The sequence below is a fragment of the Lissotriton helveticus genome, chromosome 5_1, assembly GCF_964261635.1.
Source record: "Lissotriton helveticus chromosome 5_1, aLisHel1.1, whole genome shotgun sequence".
Taxonomy (NCBI): domain Eukaryota; kingdom Metazoa; phylum Chordata; class Amphibia; order Caudata; family Salamandridae; genus Lissotriton; species Lissotriton helveticus.
This window is the reverse complement of record NC_136065.1, coordinates 1,118,016,899-1,118,040,754: the sequence shown is the minus strand read 5'-3', so window position 1 is coordinate 1,118,040,754 and position 23,856 is coordinate 1,118,016,899. Positions and strand designations below refer to the sequence as shown.

The 23,856-nt window shown below is 41.1% G+C and overlaps 1 protein-coding gene across 1 annotated transcript in view; it reads left to right on the top strand.

Moving 5' to 3' along the window:
* The window catches only part of LOC144752596 (VPS10 domain-containing receptor SorCS1-like), a 1,975,184-nt gene that overhangs the window by 1,115,087 nt on the left and 836,241 nt on the right, over positions 1-23,856 (top strand). Inside the window, exon 9 of the mRNA XM_078640477.1 lies at positions 2,925-3,104. Within this exon, the coding sequence (XP_078496603.1) occupies positions 2,925-3,104 (180 nt within the window). The remainder of the gene's footprint in view (positions 1-2,924; positions 3,105-23,856) is intronic.

The following is a 23,856-nucleotide window of genomic DNA, read 5'->3' as shown; positions in this document are numbered from 1 at the left end:
CGTGGCTCATTACGAGCTGACCTCGTCATGAGCACAGGGGCGCTGTGCGCGCCCCCCTCCCCCCAGCACAGCATGGGAATTTGCCCAGCTGCAAAGGGGTTAAACTCTGGGGACCCTCGAGCAACCTCCGAACAGTAAAATATCTGCAGGGAGTTGGCCAGGTCTTAAAGAAAGCACTCCACTAGTCTCCACAGCTCACTCAACAGTGACCTCTAGTCCCCACCAGGGACAGGGCTAATGTACCTTACTCATTAAACGCTGCACTGGACATGAATCCCCAGCTTACTCACAGCACTCGTACTCCAGTCCCCATTTGCACCGGTCTCCCTCCTGCACCACACACTTTCCCCACCTAGAAAACATGAATACTCCTTGTCTTAGGTAGAGCTAATTACCAAACTTCTCATACAAGTTAAGCCGCCTCTTGTTTACTTGCATAAAGCAGGACTCAATATTACAGCTTATAGGCTGATATACGAGCTTTGAGACGCTTCTACCACCACACACCAAGATGTTTAACTTATTTTAATGAATTCTATTTATCACTGTATTTCAATTTGTAACGATTTTACTTAATCTAACAATAACATTTTACTTACTTACTTGCATACTAAAGTCACTCCTGGTGTGGTACCACCATTCAAAATATACTTTTTTTAATACACACTTAAGTAGACACATGAAATATAAGTTTAAGATATATAGATTATCTGCCACCCTCCCAGAGTTTATTTGAGCAGTGCTCCAAAGTTTGGCACCATAATTCACTCTCTCCATTGCTTTATGTCTGTGGCCTTAATACGTAAGACCCAGAGCACAAAAACAGTAGTGACCATAGGGCCAAAATAGTGTACAATCAAATGGATCAACAATGAAACAATCAACTTTCACTGGATAGTGAATTTAATTCCACCAACATTAATTTACTATCCTACACTTGTCTATGCAACCATTTACACTCTGTACTGTTGTTTTGTTTTTAAGGTTCTGATATTGACACAACAAAGTCAAAATACATATAACTACAAGTATATATACACAGGATTATATACAACAACCTTATACACTTCAAGCATACATTGTATTCTCGAATTAAATTCATAGTCCTGCCATTCCTCTTTATCTTAAAAATCCTTCAATTCCTCCTTAATTCCTTATTATTCAATAAGTGGTGATTTTTTGTCCCTACAGTATTCACTCTTTTTGTGCTCCAGATTTATTTCCCAGGTTACATGGGATGAGATGGGCAGACCCCTCTTTTTTCTGTTTTCTTTTGCAATTGATGCGTAAGACCAGCAGCTCCCCTTCTCATTGGCAATTATAGAACAAGATCTTCCTGTTGTGCCCCCATCACAGTTGCAACGTTGTTGTCTGATTTTTCCAATATAACGTACAAATAAAATATACAAAGTCCAGTTTATCCATTAGACTTTGTGCTTAACACAAACACAAACTCAATCCATTCGCTCCTTGATGTCCTCTCCCGAAGGTTTCAATGGTATGATTCATATGAATTGCTAGTTGGCCTCGGCCAATGAAAGGCTTCTCATGCATCATATGCTTAGCTGTTCCCAGGTGCTGGCACTCAACCCATTTTGGCATATGCTACTTATTTGAAGAAAGCCCACTCTCAATCCACCAGCTCCAGGAAAAACATCTTTTTTGGAAACAGTTTAATTAGAAATAACTTCATGGATTTAGTCCCTCTATCAAAGTAGAGACCAGAACAATCTTGGCAGTCAAAAAGTCTGGTTAATTTTCAACATAATATAAAATCCTGCCTTCAGTTCTAATGGGATCAGATCCTAACTTTTTGACTTCTGTAGACCTCCCCTGAATCTTTATTGAAATTTCGGGGACCCTCACATAGTCATTATTGGAAGCTGAGGACCCCAGTCTAAGCAATTTATGTGATTTGAACCTCAAAACAATACACACAAATACAGAAACAATTATTCATTTTTAAAAAAACACACAATATTGAAATAGTTAAATTGAGTCACAAATAAATGAAAATAACATAAACATTTCAAATTTAAAGGGGGTTTGGAGTTTTTACAGATTCAGTTGATGGTACTCTTCATCCATACTATATTCTATTTACTGCATTTGCACTGTTTCCACAAATCAGAGGATACCAGTTTAATTTTTTGCCTTCAATGTAAAAATTCCTGAACATTTTCAGAACATTTTAAAATATTCAATTTTACACTTTACTTCTTTATTTGTATACAATGTATTGGTCTGTTAATATTATTTAATTTTCAAAGCAGCCGCAGGCTCGCAGAGCCGACATTGTGGACCCCCACGGGTACTAAGACCATAGGTTAAGAACCTCTGTTGTAGATCATTCCTTTATGCTCATTATTGGCAATACATATACCCGCACATAAGAGCAGCACCACAAAAATGTGGAATTCACTACCACCAATTCAACATCATGTCTTTACATTTCTGAAAGGGAGGTTAAAATCCTCTAGCTCCAAAGATATGAGATTGAGCCTGGGAACTCTACCTACACCATTTTTATGTTTTTTAATGTTGTTGTTCATTCAGTCTGTCACCTATTACTTTTGCACATTTGTAAATGCCCTTCAATGCTTTTGGGCTGTGTTCAAGCTATAGAAAACTGCATGAATAAGATAGCACATTCTACTTGTCTTGTCGCGCATGGAAAAAAAGTTTCTTTAGCTTTTTGCCAGTATACAAGAGTAAATGTATACTCAATTTGAGTGAGTATACTCATATTTACAGTAGAATATTCAATCACTTTGAATGTAAATGCTTCCTGACTAATCCTAGACTCCAGAGGCAAAAGCAACTGCCTTTTTTGAAGAGCCAAAACGGTCCGATTTGTACACAAACTTGTACACTTTACAGTGATGGGTGGATCTCAATGTATTTGCTTTGTATTTTACCTACAGGACATGCATGTCATCAGCACCGACGAGAATCAAGTGTTTGCTGCTATCCAGGAATGGAATCAAAATGACACATACAACTTATACATTTCTGACACTCGAGGAGTCCTCTTCACACTGGCCCTGGAGAATGTGAAAAGCAGCCTCGGTGCAGAAGGGAATGTGATGATTGATCTATATGAGGTATGAGGGAAGTGAGAACTGTTTTGTATCTGCATGACCAGTAGTGCGTTCACAAACCGATTGCTAGCCCAGTGGTGTATTCACACTGCATGACACCTTACATCTCGCATGCTTTGCCTCAGTTCCCTGATTTGACCACAAGAATAATTTCTTGAACAAGTTTGACAAATACCGATAGCTTAAAGTGTGCCTGGATACTAAATCATCATTAACATTTTTGATTTATCTTTGTGCCATAACATGAGTTACACAGTGGACTTAGCAGTGAAATAGAGCTTGAGGTTATTTTCGTTTTTTTGTATTTCAATTCTGTATTGGATTGGCCTTTATCTTATAAAACATTAGGAAATATGGTCAAGCAAGCTCCCATGAGCTGTAAATGCAGTGAAAGAAAAATACAAAGTAAATAATTCAACAGTGCACGTGTCCCCCTTCTCCCCTGTATGGATAACTATGGGTATCAATATATTCAAGTTCGATAGAAATTGCGTGTCCACCCATCTCACTTGCTAAAATCCCGAAATATTACATTAGCATCAAAGTGCCTAGCATAAGTCTTCCTCAGTTTTCAGAGGTTAGGAGTGCAGACCTGATTCAGCAGCACATATTCACTTTAAAGATGGTAATCAGCGCCCATGGATATGTACACTAAGAAACATACCAGGTTATGAGACTAATAGGGAGAGCAATGTCGACCAAATAGAGTAAAAAATGGCTTGGTGATCTTGTATTCAATTTAACAATGCACTTCTGAGATGAAAAATAGACGACAAAGCCAGTCCTCATGAGTAAGTGGAGTTGATTGTTTCCATCTCCTGGGAACGCATATTTTGGCAACTGCCCGAGAAGTATTGAACTAGCGTTTCAAGTGATGAGTTAGGTCCAGGAGCTCCTTTGTGTCATGTTGCAGAACAAGCTTCATAGAGAAATCCAAGTGAATTGAGCTTGTCGCATTCATGGATGCAGCCACCATGTGCCAAAAATGATGAAGAGTAGAACAAGGTCACAATAAGCATGCCATGTCCCCTCTCGGAGTTCTTGATCTTTAATTTGAGGAAGGTGACACATTTGCCCAGTGAAGCCTAAAGGGAGACAAGGGCCAGTCATGGGTGATTTTGTAATCCCTAAATGTCAGTCTGACTTATTCTGAAGTAATCTGATCTATGCCCTTTGCAGATAGTTGAGGCCATGGGTGTCTGGTAAAGCCATTGGATGAATTTGTATTGGACTCCTGCCCGTACCAACTTGCAAAAAGGTTATGTACACTCTACTTTGTCAAAGGTCTTCTTGTCTCAACTGCTCGCAAACCAAGGGCAATTCAATTGAATTCCCAGGGCTTCTGTAGTAGTAAAGATCTTGCTCCACTTCCCTCTTGGGTCAATCTTTATTACCAGATGAGGGGACTGACACCTATGACTGGCCCTTAAGAAAGGTGGTTGAGAGAAAAACAATGGTTCTTGTGTACCTGGATTTCCTGTGGAGAGAAGGACAGGTGTGTTTGATTCTTGAGAGCGAGACCATACAAGTTCTGGGGGTAAGGCATACTCTTTCTGCCAGGAGAAGGTACTCTGTGATAATAGAATACAATCACTTTAGATAGCCATACAGGAATGCTTTGAAGTCACTTTTGGCATATTTGCTTTGCCCCTCCCTTCAGTTATCTATGACTTACACACGTTTGCTCTTCTACTCTCCGTAATGTAAAATTAGACTTGCGTAAATACTTGCCCTTTTTTAAAAAAAAGTTCAGGTAAAGAGCTTTGGGGCGCAAGGCCTTAAGAAAATATTAAATAAGAATTCAGATTCTACTCGGGGGTCCTTTTTTATTTTTTTATGCTAAAACAACCTCATTTAATTTCAAATTGTAGGGGTGTCATTGAAAAAAGGAGAAATCAAAATTGAGTGGTGTCCAACTAGTGCACTAACCTGAGGTATGTGTAATGGTCCAAAGTAGCTAGAGAACTGAGTGGCGGTGAGAAAATGATGGATGTAGTCAAGGGAAGGAGGCACGGTGGCACTGACTGAATGATCAGGGTTCAAGATTGTAGAAAGTCGTCTTGAAATTATGTGATCCGCAGAGAGGTTGTAAGCTCCCAGCTCCCAGGCGGCGACAGTGTCTGTGGTGCTCTTGTTGCAGGTGGCGGGGCTCGGTACTCAGAGTTGGTGCTGGTGGGAAACACTGCTCTCTCTTCAGATGAATTGATGAAGCCAGGTGGGCAGCCACACTTTGAAAATGATTTTTGAAGCCCGTCATGCATATGGAGAGTGTTGCCTGCCAACCTGAAGACAGCTTTCTGAGGGGAAATAGAAGCAGAAAAGCAAGCACTTGATTATTCAGCACTTGCCATGTAAACAGAAATGAAATAACTGACTTTCTAGCAGGAAATGAGGGCATTAGGAGGCAAAAGTCATTAATTATTCAGCAGTGTATACTTAGCAGCCATTGTACAAACAAAATACTAGACACTTGACAGGAAACGAGGGCAGCAGAAATTGGAGGTTGAGGTGGGATAATGCTTGCTCACAATAGAGGTGACTAATTTATTCAATTCAGTTCAAATTTTGTTTTGTTTTGAGGACCTATTTGTGGTAGTTAAGTCCTTAATAGGATCTCCCAGATCTTTTTTGTGCCTGTGATAGTTGACATTTCTGCGAGGTTATCTCATCAATTTCCCTCTCATGAATGCCTTGCACAAAGCCCAAAGGATTAGCATGAACAAGACACAATTCTCATTAAGTAACATACACTCGTTCAGCAGTAGCTTGGGCATGTCTTTTTCTTTCAGTTCTTTAAATTTACCTATGGGCATTCTTCGTGTTGTAAAGGTGGGCAAAGAAGACCAAAGATTATTCAATAACTCCATAACAAAGAACAATGTTCCACTCGGCTGGAAGAAAGCTATGGCGAGAGCGCTCCTGAAAAAGCTCAACTTGGACCCTAATAACCTCAACAACTACCGCTCCATCTCCCTGCTGCCTTGGGCGAGTAAGATACTGGAGAAGCACATCAACCTCCACCTATCCAGATTTCTCGAGTTTAACCACCTACTCGATATCTCGCAGACATCTCGCCCTCCTAGCAGTAACGGACGAAGCCAGGCGGATACTGGACCGAGGAGGATCAGTGGCAGTTATCCTCCTCGATCTGAGAGCCGCTTTCGACACGGTATGCCATAAAACTCTGCTGTGTCGACTTTCCAACTTGGGAGTGTCCGGGGATGCTCTGGCCTGGCTGAGATCCTATCTGAGTGGAAGGACTTTCCAAGTCTTTAAGGGAGACTCCTCCTCCACTAGCAGGCCTCTGGACTGTGGAGTACCACAGGGCTCGTCACTAAGCCCCACGCTGTTCAATGTGTACATGGAGCCGCTGGCTGAGATCGTCCGCCGATATGATATCAAGATCATTTCATACGCGGACGATACTCAGCTAGTGGTGTCCCTTGCACAGAAGAACAGCGTGCCAACACAGACCAACCTAGCGGCATGCATGGAGGAGGTAAGGGCATGGATGATGACTTCCTCCCTCAAACTCAACGGGGACAAAACCGAGATTATGTTACTCGGTCCCCCAGCGCTGCCGACCTTCGATCACCTCTGGCCCATCAGCCTGGGTGCACCGCCTACCCCGAAAGACAATATCAAAAGTCTAGGGGTCTGGTTGGATAAATCCCTAACTCTCAACACCCAGACGACCAAAACATCAGCAACCTGTTTTGGCCTTATCAGGATGCTCAAAAAAATCACCTCAGTCCTTCCTTTTGAAGCAAAACAGATTGTGATACAGGGTCTAATACAATCTCGACTCGACTTCAGCAACGCCTTGTACGTGGGGGCACCTGAATATGAATAAACTCCAGCGAGTCCAGAACTGTGCTGCACGCACGCTGCTTCAGGTCCCATGCAGAACTTCAATAGAAACTGGACTGAGAACCCTACACTGGCTCCCAGTTAGGGAGAGAATAAAATTCAAGGCCTTGTGCGTGTCCCATCAAGCCTTCTGGAGAACCGGTCCCAAGATCAACCACTCCCTTCTCTCCCCGTATGGCCCCAGCAGGCAGCTCCGCTCTACTCACCCCTTGTTGTAAATACTACTCAAGCTTTTCTGGCAGTAGTCCCCCGGATCAAAAGGTCAAGAGCAGGAGGAAGATCCTTCAGGTTCAACGCTGCCAAGTTGTGGAACTCACTCCCCATACACCTCAGATCCAATCCCAACCTGTTATCCTTCCGCAAACAGCTCAAAACCTTCCTCTTCACCAACTAAACTCCTTCCCAAGCTGTGGTCTCATGAGGCACTATCCTTCTTCCTAGCTCTTGGACGCCTTAGGGCAGCAGTCGTGCTCAACAAAACCCCTTTTCATTTCATTCATTGATTAGGGCAAAACAGAGTGGTCTGACAGCCCCTTGTCTAATATTTCACAATTGTGTAATCATGGGGAGACAGTGTAAGAAATAGTCAATTGTAGTTTTGGCCCGGTCAACACAAGATAAAAACAGACATTGTCTATCTCAGGGGTGTAAAATATGCTCAAGAGACTAGTCATCTAGTAGATGCAGGAAAATTCTATCTACTTACCTTCCGGGTTCTGTGGGGCCGATTGTTCAACAGTAGGGTCCAGTATAAGATTCCAATCACCCCTCATAATGAGCTTTTAACGGTGAAGGTTAATCAAGCACCTGTTTAGGCCAGAGAGAAACTTCATTTTAGTAACATTGGTAGCATAGACAGAACTTAGTACCCCATGGCTGGATTGGATTTGTAACTTGGCAAAAATATAGTGCCTGCTGATGCCTGCCCAAGTTTTACATACTTTAATTGGTAGGATTTTATATGCTAGAATTGCAACTCTCTACCTTCTATAGTGGGCACTGGAGGCAGACAAAACCTGGCCAACCCAGTCTCCGTGTGATGGGTCTCTTACAGAAGGGTGATATCCATTTTCTTTAAAGCCAGGAATGTGAGAATTGTATTTGATGTGATGGCATTTGTTTTAGTTGTTTAATCCACTATCATTGTGATAAATGATAGTTAGAGGACTCATGATTCACCTAACACCTCAGTCCAAGGGAATAACTATGCCCATGGTATGATAGCAAGGAAGAAGTGTTAAACAAGTGAAGTTTGGGGTAAGCGACCTGAATGTGCATTTGCACAACAGAACTTATCGTAGTCTCACTGGAGAAAAACTGCAACGTATAACCAGCGAGTCAACTCTAAGACTGTCCAGAACTAAGTTGTACACTGTTTGTCATCAGAAGCAAAAAGGGTGGAGAATCCAAGGGCATATGTGTATAACAATAGGGGTCAGGTGATACATGTTAACCAACAAGAACTGGTAACTTGGTTTTCCAGTACATCTTGAGACATCCACTTAGCGGTAAATGTTGTCATTATCAATAAGGGGTAAGCAGGACTTGTCCCGTTCTGCAGAGGTAGCGCCACTGGCCCCCCATGCAGACGAGAAAGGCAGTCTTTGAGGGTGGGATCTTGGTCCAGGTTTTTGTTTGCTTTGGTTGGGTGAATAGAGTACGGAGTCTCTGTAGTTGGCTGATGTGGGTTAGAGGTGCTGTGGGCAATGTCCATAGATAATTACTCCATGTTGTCTAAAACACTGCCAAGGTCAGACCGATTGAAGAATTCCCTTATGACCGTCTTAATAGTAACTAACATGGTCACCAGTTCAATGAAACTGTATCGGTATTTGAGCTTCTTTAGTAGTGGGAGGAAAGCCAGAAATTACTTATTTACCACATTGGTTTCAGACAAGAAGTCTGCTACAAGTGGTATTTTATGATCCTTATATTGATCTGATGCCCTATTTTTTAGACGTTTGGAGGAGTAGACGTGTTTGACCATGATGGAGAAAACAGATGATTATTAACCTTGGGGAGCCCTGTGAACATACTTTGGGTTCACAAATTCTATGTTCCCTATGAAATTTGAGAGAGCTTTGTGGCAGACCTCCACACTAGAGCTTAAGAGAAATCTAGTTGTGTTTCTTTTTTTTTTCTACATATGTTTTGATAACAGACAAATGAGTGCTCTTCAACTATACTCCAACAGAATAGCTATGAAGCTGTAAAGGATATAGTCTAATGGCCTGCAGGAGAGTCAGCAAAGATAATGTAGCAAGCTATGCGTATAATGTGACTTACAGTTCCGAAGGGTCCAGTTAAGAGTGACCCCAGGTTTTATCACCTCTAGCAATGACCAACAGGTGATTTTTTTTATCTGTAGGGGTCCAAAGAGTGTCTTGTGGTGAGAGGAGATGATGAAGGCTCACAAACCTCCTGGCTACCCTCCAAGTGCCAACAGTGCAGTTCAATGCCATCAGGAGCTGGCAACCACAAGCCCACCAACATCAGAAGCTCAGTAGGTGACACTTTCAGTTCAGGAGAGAGCGTAAGGTTGTAGAAGGTGGCAGGTGTGCTCTCAGGGCAAGATGTGTGTATATTACTTACATCAGACACGTTCATGGAATATGATAAATAAGCAGCTTTTGGGGCCGCTAGTTAGCACCCCAGCGCCAGCACTTCCCAGTGAGTGTGCAAGCAGCGCCAGGTACTCAGGATTACTCAAAGAATGATTGCCAATTAGAGTGTTCACCACACTGAAGAGCACGGTCATGAAAGGGAGGGGAATCCTCCCTAGCCATTAATTGCAATGGGAATTGATGATATACTCTTAAAGATCACAAGGAAGCTGTTTGATAGGAGATTATGAAAATGATGGCACCCTTTAACCCCTTCAGTGCTAATGACAAGGGTAACTCGTCATGGAGTTTCCATTGATTTCAATGGAAATTACATGGACCTACTCGCACACCCCTTAGCATCCAAGTGGTTAAGGAATCCGATGCCAGTAGAGGGCCAACAGCTCAGTCTAAGATGGCCACCAATCTGGTGGGCAACACGCAACGATCAGAAACATCAGCTCCACAAGGAACCTAACAGGGGGAGACGACAAACTGAATGTTGCATAGCTGAGGACAATGGGTGTCCTGTTGGTTTTAAATGGTGGCATATGTACTTTCAGGTGAGGCCACCCACGGTGCCCATTGGTCAAGCAGCACCAACACCTCTCAACAAGTGAAAGATGAATTCAGCCGCCTGAGGTTCTCTAGACCCCAACTACTGGTCTCAAGTCAGGTTGATACAGAGCTCAGCGCCCAGTGAACGAGCGAAGCTCAGGAATCTGATCGCCCCTGAAAAATGAGCCAGTAGAAAGAATAATGACAATGGGATGCAGTAGAGAACTAGCCACGGGGTTGCCCACTTTCCAAACTTACACACTCCATATTTTTATGCAGGAATGGATGAGGTCCGGCAGAGCCGGACAAAGGAGCAGTCACCTTCCTCATGGCCAAACGTCTTGAGTTCTTTTCTCTGGTTGCTAGTGTAGTAAGTCAATTCCTCTTTTACCTGATAAAGAGCATGCATGATGTAAGTACCTTTTTCTTTGTTTAACTCACATGCTCATTTAACACTTGATAACGTCGGGTAGGGACAAACCTCACACATTATGGGCCATGTGTATCAAGCACTAATGCATTCGCAAACGCTGAAATTCGCAGAATTTTGGCGTTTGCGAACGCATTTGTGCAAAATGGTATGTATCAAAGAAATCCGCGTGCAAAATAAGGAATCGCAAAGTTTGCGATTCCTTATTTTGCGATTGCATTTAAGGAATCGTAAATTTTGCGATTCCTTAAATGCAATGTATGAAGCATAACAAAAAGGCAAATTGGCCTTAAGGAATCACAAATTACCTCCAACTTCAAGTTGGTGGTAATTTGCAAATTCCTTGAAAAATGCACTTTTTTGCATTTTTCAAAGTGCAATGTGAGGCACATACATGCCCTTAAGGCATGTATGTGCGCCACATGTGCACCCATGCTGATTTCAGGGGTGCAACAGGGTGTCCTTTGGACACTCCTGCACCCTTAAAATTATTCTCAATTTGCGATTCTCAAATTGCGAATCGCAAATTAAGAATAACTTCCCTTTCATTCCTATGGGCCTCCTGGCCCATAGAAATGAATGGGAAAGTATTCCTTAATTGCGATTCGCAATTTGCTAATCGCAATTAAGGAATACTAAGAAATCGCAAAAAAATTGCGATGTTGTACATGCATCCCTATTTGCGATTCTCAAATAGCGATTTCTAAAAAATCGCTATTTGAGAATCGCAAATCAGGTTGATGATACATATGGCCCGATATCTTTTGTTTAAGTTTTTATTCATGTAAGGTTTTTTGAACATATTTAAAAAATATATATATTTTTCCAAGAGCTCAAACATGTTTCCAAGTAGCCACTTCACAGTACCGATTACACCATTTTAAAATTGTCAAAATACATTATTGAGAACATTGTAGAATTCCATTAAGGGACATTCGAATTGTAGAACCTATTAAATTTGCCAACCTTTTGTGTAGCAGCAATCTAAGGCGGAGGCTAGGTGGAGAACGGGAATGGTAGAGCGGATTGGTGGATGAAAGTATGACCGGAACACACTATTGGAGAAAGGCAATTGGAAGTTGGTTCACCATCCCTTGTTTGTTGGATGAAAGGAGTCAAATATGACTTCTCCGTTCCATACATTTTGTGCTGAGGTTAGTTCATTGGCTGCACATAAATGATATCACTCTAATTCATCCCTGCTGTACACTACAGTTTCAGCTCTAGTTCCATTGAATCGCAAAATATTTCTTCTTTCCAAAGCCTTAGGTAGTTCCTGGCATCATTTTTAAAACTGATTGGGGTCTAGACGTTCATGTAAAATAGTAAGTGGTATTTATCAGTGAATATCTGTTGAAGGATAATGGCGATGGTAATGGGTATACCTTATTTCAAACCTTAATGCTGGTGAAAAAGATGGACTACATTCTGGTTGATAGACTGTGATTGTCAAGAAAAGACTTGACGGGTTCAAAATTGTACTGCACCTCCAATCTAATTTGATTGGTAGGCACCAAATAAGGTGTCAGAAAGGTATTTTCTGAGTATATCTGCCGGGGTTTGAATAGCCTGAAAGCAGCATTGTATACAGAACGTCAATATCAAATATATTTCCCCGTTTTTCTCACAGAGCAGTCATTTACACAGTTATTGCCTTTCTGGTTAGCAGGATTGTATGTGGAGTTCAAAGCAGCTCTGAACAACATTATAATACAGGCCTTTATTTCACTGAGTGAGAGTTCAAGTTTGACCTTTCCTTTTAAGGGTTGCCTTGAAAAACTACTTTTGCAATACATATTGTCTAAAAGGTTGTCCTGAAGTGAAATCTAGTATTACTGGCTATGGCCAGCTTCTTGCAGCATTGCTTCTAAGCAGCACCACTATATGTCTGTGCTCACTGAGGGTCGCTATTTAAGGCTCAATGAGTGGAGTATCTCTCTGCACTCCGTCTCTAAATGAAGCGCCTGGCCTTCCAGGGGTATCCGATGGAAAGGTTTTGGCAAGATTTTGCACAGGAATATCATTTGTTCCACTACAGTTGGTTTGCAGAGGTTCCTGGTTGGTCTTCACCCAGATAAAGATATTTTGTGCTTAGAGAGAATCTCACCTATCAGTGATATATGTTTTAATATGATCAACTGCAGTCAAGCTAGAAAATATTTGCAGGAGGTTTCTGTGCTTATTATCATATTGCTCAGACTTTCTATGCACAGTGACAAATGTATCCAGAATTTATATCTCCAGGCTTACCTTTTTGAGAGTTCTAAGAGGTCTGCATAGGAGAACAGCATCATTGTCAGCCTAGTACATGTTATTACAGACCCATTTCGTTGGTGATCAGCATATATGCAACACACATTTTCCCGAAATAAATTGTTAACACGGAGTAGACAAATCGAAAAAGTTTGCCAACTTCAAGTTTCCAACAGACCTTTGCATTGGCTGCAGTAAAAGGAAAACAAACGCTCAACCCTATCGTCTTTCCTGCCCTTTTGATAAGGATGATATGTGACTTGAACAAATGATGGTGGTATCCATTTTTAAGACCCCAACCATATCTACTTTAACAGTTTTCTGTAACAGTCCTTTCACCCTATAGGGCTAAAAGGTGATCTTATATTAGTATTTACAGGCATATATCTTAGTGGTAGAGCCTTACACAGGTGTCTTGCTTATCGCAAACATTGCATCCTTGGATCGTCACAGCTGAGTACTTTAGGTTCTAGGTTGTAGGTAGGCCTTGATGGTACAAGATGTCCTCTTCATAACAAATGCATGAACATTCTTTCACAACCAATTTATTGTCCATACGTTTACATCTATGAATTCTAAATGCGTGGTCCTAATAAATAAATAATAGAATTTGAGCTTTAGCCCAAATGAGATCATGAGTAATTGCCCCCTACAAATGTTGAATCAGCAGTATTTTCTTAAGCATGCTATTGAGTTGATGACTCAGCAGAATACCAGTTGAATATATTCGTGTTGCACATGGAATGTGCTGTAGCGTTAGTGCCTTTCCCAATAAGGGCTCACGATGCATGACTCATACGGTAACAGAGGCTAAAATAGGAATTCAGGAGTTGCAAAAATAAACATGTTTATTTATGTGAAATAAAAGTCAATTAGGCACCTGTGCCTCATAAGGTGTTGATCGCATACTGTATCAGCTGATGCATGGAATATTTTGTAGCGTCAATTTTATAAAAAGTATTGCTCTTCAAAGCAGAGACTGCAAAAGCTAAGCGCTTGTGAAAGTCCTAGGGAAGAGGAGAGTGTTTTCCCTCCGTTATATAGGCTGCAAGATCATTGCAGGATCACTTTAAAATAATGTGATCCGAGAGATTGAAGGACCCATTCACCTATCGAGCCAGAGCATTGACTCACACTGCAACTGGCATGAACGTAATTTTAAATGTGATTATTCTGGCTATATCAGAGCTGAAACGTGTCTTGAGAAAACTCCCAGCGGGCGGCTGTGAATGAAGAGCAGTTAGCGAAAATTGGAGAAAGACAATGGAAAGTAAGAAAATCTATATATTAATTAGAAACAAATAGACATAGTGTAACTTTACAAGCGGCCTGATAAAGCCATCAAATGAAAAAATGCCTGAAGCAGCACAGGGTTGACGGGTTCATCTGTGCGTATTGAATTAAAAAAAAAATGCTCCTTAATTTCTGTGTATTGGAGAAACGTGACTTTTGCAATGGCCTCAAATCCTCCATGGGCCAGTTCTGTATTATTCTTTTCTTGTTTTGTGAGAAACAACTGCCTAATTTTTAAAGTTTAAAACAAATATTTAGATCACATGTTTTTTTTTTCTTCATTTTTTTTGTCGTGGCATATTCTTGCAGTATAAAATAATCAATGGCCTTTGCAGTAGCTTGCCAAGTCCAGACTTGGTGGCTTTGCCAATGCTTGTTCTTTTTCATTGTGCAGCACAAGACATCCATGAATTACTTTTATCCATGGTGGTGCCTTTTACAGTTCCATTGACACGTATAGTGCCTTAGAGTTTGTCCAAAGAGAGAAACAGAAGCTGGCTAAATGTGTGCGGTCATGGTCCAGACATGAAGTTCTGCGACAAGGCAAACCAGGTTCTAATCCTTTCTGATCCACCTTACATACCATCTCATCAAAGGCATACATTTCACAACCACCAATCATTGGAACGATATGTGATCCTATACCGAAGAACTGGTGAGCATGTGCTTGTTGGGTTGCTCTGGCTGCCAACTCTGTTCACATATGTTGAACAGTTCAGCTTTCATTGAGTTTTCTATTCATCTCTATTTCCAGAAATTTTTCGTTTGCTGTACTTAAAATGATCATGTTTCATGAATGTTAAATAAATTCAGGTCTATATTTTGCATCTGTCAGTTATATGTACTTTAGCATTTCGCCCACCGCTAATTCACCTTTTTCTCTCCTGTTGTGTCTTCCACACTCAATTATTCATGATCGATTGGTCATGCAAAGGCACGTGATGTGGCTCCTCTGACCATCTCTTCTCCTGCTGGCAGTCTTTGCTGCAAGCCCACATGCAAGGGCTCATTTTTCTAGTAACTTTGGACAGGCGTCAATGAAGGTGCCCATGAGGCCTGCGCCCATATTTAAGATTGAGATCCCTCTCAATACTAAACAATATACCTCCATTTTAATATTGTGCTTAAGTCCTACTGTAAGATATTGGACTATTAGTTGAAGAGAGTGAGGACCCACTTAAAATAATATTCACAATACTTGTCAGACTGAACCTCTGCTTAATCCTCTTGCAGATTGGCACAAAAGTAGTTAGGCTGAACTTACAGGCAGTTGTAAAGTATTTATACTGCACTCAAATAGTTATAAAGTGAAAACACAACACAAGAAAAATTCCAAACTAATTTGGAAATAAATAGTACATTTGTATAAATTAAATGACACTAAAACAGCAACAATCCAATCAGTGGAACCGAAGATATGAGTTTTTGAACTTTTAGGTGAAAATAGCACCAAGAGCACAAAGTACTACCCGTGGTTATCTGGTCGTACTGGACCGGGGGAATGTCACAAGTTCAGGTTGACTATGAAGGAGTGCAGGTAAGATATTGGGCCAGCTTAGTCCGACTCAAGAGATACCTTCTCAAGTCCTTAGCAAAGGATGCCATTTTCATTGGTGGGGAGTGGGACGCTAGGAGGGGGCTTTCACTGCAAGGAGCAGGCCGAATGTTGCGGAAAGTCATTGCTGTAGCTCGAAGAGCCAGTCATCTCTGGAGCTTTGAGTTTGTTGATCATCACATGTGGTTACTGTCAGTGCGAATTGCAGGGAATGCTTTGCTGGTTGTTGCAGATCATCGCTGCCTACGCGAAGACCAGGTCCTGCAGGAGCTTTGTCTTTGCTGTTGTTGCCGGCAATCAATTCTCTGCCAAAGATGATATCCCTTCATCATCACAAGGAGTCAAATATATCCTTTTCTTCAGAAGGAGTTCACATCAATGCCAGACAATGATCCAGGAATTGAGAGGCAACTCCTTGGGATCAGGGATCACACCAGCAGAGGGCAGCAGCAGGGTTCAGGCTGGTTAAGTTGGTGCAAGACAGTTGGGCAATTGCAGGGAGGCTTCTGGATGCTTGCTGTTTTCCTGTAGGTCACACAAGAGTTCAGCAAACGTATCCAAAGTCACTCTAAGAAGCCTAGAATCAAGTAAAGCAGGTCCAGTCATCCTTCTTTGGACAGGAGTGCAGTACTTCAAGCAGCAGGACAGTTCTTCTAGTAGCAGGGCAGTCCTTCTTCTAACTCTTCCACGGGTCCAGTAGTGTTCTAATGTGAGGTTCTGAAGGTCTCACTGAAACATGTAGACCCATATTTAGGATACTAGAGACAAAACATAATACTCTACACATATCCGCCAATCTTTTTTAACCCTCCCACTATTAAAGCTACTTTCACTATCAGAAGGAGACCTATAGATAGGTTTTACCATCACTAATTACTACCAATCATACCACACCAAAAAAAAAAAAGGTTTGGGCATTGAAGCACACCCAGGGTGCACTCCGCACCTTGGGTGGGACCCGATGATGAAGCATGCCACCAAGTAGGTTGGTGGGTGAGGGTTTTCTTAAGAAACCTATCGGTTTCCCAAACAAAAACTACAGGCTTTAACTATGAGCCAGTTCTTCTTGATTATACAGGTCCCAGTGTTATACCTGGGCCAGCCATTATGGGATGGAATTCCCTGAGCAACCCCCAAAACTGCTTCTGGTCAGTCCTTCCCCTGGTCTTGGCTCCAAAGTGTTAGGATGATAGAAGCAAGTGTAGGCCTGGTTTCTGGTTCCTTTGTTTGTGTTGCAGGCATAACCCTCTGAAGAATTATCACAGCAGGGTACAGCTTCTCCCAAGGCAACCTCTCAAGAACACTCTCTCCCCTCACACCTAGGCTCCTTTGTCTAACTGTCTGGAAATAATAAACAACCCACAGCAGCAGAGCCATTCACAGTCATGTGACCCAGGACACTGGCAGAAAGGCACAGTTGGCTAGAGCAGAAAAATGCTAACTTGGCCATTAAAGAGGATTTTAAATTACAATTAATTTGAGTATAAATATCATTTCTCTACCCGCTGCTAACCTGAAATTAGCACCTATTAAGTATTCTAGCAGGGCACAGTGCACTGCTTTGCACGGGCTGATAATGCTGTTAGGACGGCTCTGCTATCAGGACATGTAAAACTTAAACACACATGTCCTATTTTCTAAATACCATGTACCCTTCCCTATGAGCATTTAGGGCCTTCCTTAGAGATGACATATAAGTATTTAAAGGAAAGTTTAGGCCTGTCAAAAGGTTTATTTTTCAAGGTCGAAATGACCATTGAAAATACACTGCAGGCTGCAGTGATAGGCCTGAGACTTGATATAAAAGGCTACTTTAGTGGGTGGCACAATGAGTGCTGGTGTCCACTAGTAGCATTTAATTTACAGACACTGAGTACATGTAGTACTAGGGACTTACAAGAAAACTAAATGAACCAATCAGGCCCATTTCATCATGTTTAAACGAGCAAGTCCAAGCATGTTACCACTGGTTAGCAAGGAAAAGTGCATAGACTTCTAAAAACCAACACAAATGGCTTCAGCAGAGAAAGGCGAACATCTGGATCAATCCTTCAGAGAGGGTTAGGTCTGACACAGGTGTTTCAAGGACTGGGGAAAAGATAAAATTTGACAATCATGGTTTTCTTTTTTAAAACAATTTATTCTCATTTGTTAAAGCCACAATAATTCACCAGATAATGATGAACTGGCGTTTACTAAGTGCTTTCTCTTGGGTTTGCAATTCAAAGACATAATAACATAAATGTCTTTGAAACTTTCACCAATAGTGATAAATGACGATTATATTTTTATTTCCCGAGAATAATGCTATTTGTCCTGATTTACAATGCTGGTGTTTTTCCTGGTTTTCTCTTCAAACATACCATTTTAAATCAATTGTAAGTGAAGACAAGAGGTGTCTGTTTTGTTTTAGAAAAAAGTAATGGTTCATCTGTAGTTCAAGGAATTAATGTGATATAGGATTTTTGAACTCTTAAATGGTTTTTCCCATATTTTTGACCCTTCAAAGAGCCCTTGCTTACATTGTTGCCAATATGTCTAATGTATTTTCAGCTAAGGACAGAATGAAAATTGTCATTAGTTTGCTTGGGGCAACACTGAAAGGAAACATGAAACCTGGAGAAGTGAGATTACTGTTTACTGAACGAATTGTTGGTGCGGCTATATAATACTTTTATAATTCCTTTGTGATCACAGTCTGTATAGAATTGTTTCAGCCAAACTGATTTTTTTATTATGTATTAGAGCAGTACTTTCAGATGAGAATACAAATGTGGGTAGTTTTCTTCTCCAGCATGTATGTAACTGAATCTTAGGCTTTTCCTAGGCATGCTCTCTGAACAGAGGGAAGAATGTCTTATTCAGATCTGGCAGAGCAGTTGGCACATTGCTTTAAGCTGTCACTTGTTGGCCTTAAGGGAGGGCACATATTGAATACACTTATCCCTAGATATCTTTTAATGTAGACACTCACATTACAGTAAACTGTACAAGGCCCCTGGGGTGGCTTTAGTTCATCATAATTCCCATTGTTTTCATTTTCTTAAAATCGTGCCAACTAGGTTTACTGTATCCCTTTTGGCATGGGAAAATGTGGGCAGAATTTGCTAAATGATTCTGAGAGGTCTCTGGTAAAGAATGGCAGTAGAGCTCATTGAAACTTTAACTCACTGTCTCTAAACATTGTGAATGGAGTACAGTTAGAGCTATAGGTCGGGTGTAGTCACATTGGCACTAGGTAAAGCAATGCACAAGACTAGTCATTTGATACATAATCTTACTAAACAACACATCCTGAATGTTGTAAAATAAATTAGAGTGTTTCAGAGAGAAACCAGCAAGGATAACACACTGTCATACGCTTCCTCTCCCAGGGCCTCATTTATAAGTCTCCTTTCGCAACTTTTGCGCCGTCGAGCATCACTTTTTTGATGTTCCAGTGGTGCAATGTGCCACGGCTAAATTAAAAGTCCACATAATGCCACTTTAAATGGCTTTTCACGGCCTTGAAAATATGTGCCCATTTCACGCTGAACTCTGTGTGAAAGAAGCATTCCATGGGTGTTGCTATGGGTATTCCCACCCAAAACCTATGGAATCTCACACATTTCAGATTTACAAGAAATCATACACCTGGGAATTCGTCAGAATCTAAAACCACCCCACGGGAGGCTCAATGAGAAATGTTTTCATTTCTCCTCATAGTTTCCTTTTTCTATGTGTGCTGCATTCTGCAGCACACATAGAAAGAGGAAATCACCTGAATTGATGGATTTTTTGCAGGGAAGTGTCCCTTCTTGCACAAAATCAATCAGCCCCGCAATGCATTGGCGTATGGCAGCCCATTGTGCACCAGCGAAAAGGACAGGAATGTGTTGTATCTCATAGATATGGCACATTCTTGCCCGATTCTCTTGATGCAGGGCAGCGTATCAAGATTCCTTACCTCACTGCTCTGCCCCAAAACCTCATAAATGAGGCCCAGTATGCACAAAAAATAACCACCTGGAAAAATTCCAAACTGCCATCCTTCTCACTGACCTTTACCATTGTACAGCTTTGGCAGCACCTTATTGCATATGGACTTTTTTCTTAGCCTTCAAATATATACCATTATAGTACATGGTGCGGTAACCTCAGACTATGGAAGACTCATCAAGCATGGAGGTTATTCTCTCTGTGGCCCTTTCAAAGAAACTAATGGAATAGTTGTTCTCGCTTGCAGTTGAAATTGACAGTAGTAAAAATTGTTATAAATACATACATTTTAATTAGTTAAGCAATAAGTGTGTATGTGGAATAGTTTAACTCTTGTACTGAAGAGTATAAGTGCACAGAATCCTGTGTATATCACAAATGGTGTATAATATTATTATTAAAATGGACAGCATAACAAAAACATGTTACAATACACTTACTTGAACTATTCCTGTTTCTTAAACTCATACAGGGCCAATTTTTAACTATTTTGATTGCTGTAACTGTGGAAAGTATAGAACTGTTTTAGTTCTGGCATTAGCAACAGCCATTAGATTTTACTAAAATTATACATATAATATACTTATTTATAGTGCTTTCAACCAGCTATATTCATCAATTTCTTTGTTGTTGTTTAATTCACATTTTTCTTCCTCCCACTGCAACATTTAGCATAGGACAATGGGACACCTCATGTCAGTCATTGACTAACTAAGCTGTGAGTGACGGCATTTTGGACTTTCACAAGGAACACATGCATACTATACTGCACTGAGTTACTGGCTGAGGGGGGATGAAACCCTACTCAAGTAGCAACACTATTCTCTTCAGAGTGAAACACAAGCAAACCTCAAACTAAGCTGTGTCTAACCTTCTGCTAGCTTGGCACAATGAAGTCAGGATTAACTGAGAGACAATATGAAAAGTATGTATGCAGCATTTCAAACAATAAAATAAAAACACAAGACAAGAAAATTCCCATACCAATTTTAAAAAATAAGATTAAATGTATTGAATCATTTTCCACTAAAACAGCAGTGACCCAATCAGTAGAAAGAGAGATGCAATTTTAATGGTTTAGGTAAAAATAGTGCTTATCAACACAGTGCCATTTGTGGTTATCTGGGGGTGCTCGACCGAGATATAGTCACAAGTGCAAGCCGACTGCAATGGAGCACAGGCTGGATACAGGGATCCAGTTTGTCCCACTGAGAAATGTACCTTAAATTTGTGTGTGGAGCATTGAACCACACAGCACTCACAAGGTACGAAGCAAGGTCCACTTCAAGGATACATTGCGCAGCAGCGGTTCTATGAGTTGGAGGGCTGTGTTGTGGGTTTGCATCGAGACTGTTGTGTGCTGCATTGATTCTGATGAGGAGCTGCGGGGTGTGTGTCGAGGATGTGTCACACAGCTGAGGTTGCAATGAGCTGCCGGGGCTGTGATGCAGGCTTGAATCATGGCTCCATCATGCTGCACCTGATTTGATGAGGCACTGCATAGAGCTGCAGCAGACTGCATCTGTTAAAGGAGAGTCCCGAGGTGGCATAACAGAGGCCATTTCGCCCCACTGTCAAGGGTCCAGGACTAGAGGATCTCCACTTATGGGGTTAGGACTCACAGCAGTCAGAGTCCAAGTGCAGTAATCAAGATGTTTAGAGACGTTTCTATCACTTTAGCTCTGATCAGGAGGCCAGCCAACTAGCACTTGAAGTCACTCTGGTAGACCTGGGTTCAAGATGCGGGTCCAGTCCCTCTAACTCAAAAAGCAGGGCAGTCCTTGCAGTAGAGCAGCGCAGTAGTCCTTCTTCTGAGTCTTCCACAAGTCCAGAAGTGTATGAAGAATTAGGTCTGAATGTATATTATTTATACCTGGTGCCCACTCTGGAATGGGAGAAGCTTCTAGAGTCCTCCCCCTACAGAGGTGTCTGGAATTTCTTTCTTCCCTGCCCTGGCCACAGCTTGCCTGGGGGGACATAAGACTAGTGTGAAAACATTTGCGAGTATGTTGTGGCAGAGTCTTTGTGATGATCAAGTGTGGCAGGTGAGCACTCCTCACCATCATTCTGACAGAGATGGCCCATATTGACAATACAGATTCTCCCACTTTGTCTCACTGTATGGGAGTAATATACAAAGACCAACTGCCATCTAGACATAGTCATGTGATACAGGATACAGGCTGCAGGCACCAAATGATCGGGACAAGAAAATGAAAATTTTCTAAAAATGGCATATTCAAAATTGTGACTTGAAACCAAACTTTATAATTACAGAGCGTTTTAAATTACAGTTTTTAGAAAGCAAACACAACTTCCCTAGTTGCGCCCAATTGAAAGTTAGCACTTATAAAATGTAATAACGTCAGGTTTATTTGGATATATATGTTATATATACTCACATATTCCTTGATAATGAACATACAATAAACCACAATAATTATAAGATACAATTTTTGTGAATGTAAACTATGCTTTAGTGTGCTGCTATGGAGTGAGCTCTGCCAAATCTCAAACTCATTCACAAATAGCTGGACCCTAAAAATGGACCAAATCAAAAGCGCACAACTGCTTAGCCTTAAGGCTTCCTAATTGTACAATCTATAATATCGCTGGTTAGTGTTCAAACAAACTCTCATCTGTGAGAAACACATACTGTACAGTTCTTCAAACAATTTATTAACACCTTAGCTGCGATGGCACGTCCAGCTCCAGTGCTGGACGTTCCATTGCGCAGGTGCAGTTGGAACGTTCAACGGCCGACGGCAGCACTACGGAGGTAGGGGTGCCGTCGGCCGTTGGTCGTGCGCAACACTTATGAGGCTAAAGCAAGTTGAAGACAACTTACATTATTCAATCCAATTGTTGCTCACATTTGCAGAATCGAGCTGTGATGACACATCAATGTAACAAACTTCTTGTGTAAGTGATTGTGTCCAAAATCCAGTACATTTCTGAAAAACCTTTCATCAGTGGTAACTATGGTAGGAGTATGAGACATGAAAAAGGTCTAAGTAGTGCAGTTTGTAGGGCATCAGAGAAATTGAGACAAAACAGAAGGTCAAACTTAATCTAAAAGACAAGACTGGAATAATCCAGAAAATTAGTGATTCACCAATCACCTTGTGTTATCAAAAATGCTCAATATTTACTCTGTTAAGATCAGGAGCAGATAGAAACTCCTGTGAAATACGATAAAACATAGATTGAAACTCTGGCAGTGTACGTGATTACTCCAATGCAGAAAACATAACTGCAAAGTTCCATGAACGAAAAACACAGTAACAGGAATCCATTACCTGGGTGCTGAGTACTGGGTCTGTAGCAAATCCAGTTGCCAAAACTGATGCAATAGTTAAAAACGGCGCCTGTGTGTTACACTGTGCCAACTGTCAATAACAAGTGACCACTAAACATGTACCATAATGGTGTGCTCAATACTATTGTGTAAAGCATCAAATGCATTGTGAAATTACTTAGTTAATAGTGACAATCCATTGTGATATGCGCTCCGCTCACGACCGTGCCACCATGCACCACACTGTGGATTCATCCCATACACCATAAGTGTTTTAAAGTGTAACATGGCGTGAGTCCATGCAGTAGTGTGATAGAGATGAAAAGCAAACTTACCAATCAACAACAATATCCCAAAACTAGAAATGGAGTAATAACCTAAATATTTTCAAGTTTTCAAGAAGATAACGCACTCATAATACATATAATCACATAACAGAGAGAAATTAAAAAAGGGACGAGAGTCTGTTTTAAAACTAACCATTGGAATTATATATTGGACATATCGGAAGTCTTAGGGCTATACTGTTGTGCGCTTTGGGTCTCGTCCACTATTGGAGTTCAGCTATTTGTGAATTACTTTCTGAGCATTTGGCAGAGCTCGCACCATAGGAGCACGCTAAAGAATAGTTTACTTTTACAAAAACAGCGTCTTATGTTTATTATTGTTTATTTTATGTTCATGATCAACGTATATCTGAGTATATTAGAACATACATATCAAATTGTTCGATATCTGCCTATTCAATTATTTTTCACCTGTCAGCATCTCATTAAAAGAAATTGCACACATAACAGTTGAGAAAGCAGACTCTAACATCTACACTACAGAAGAGGCACTAGAAGTCTATTCTTTACTACAAGAATCAAGAACATTAGGGCCACAAGTAGGGAATGTTACACAACAACTGAAATAAC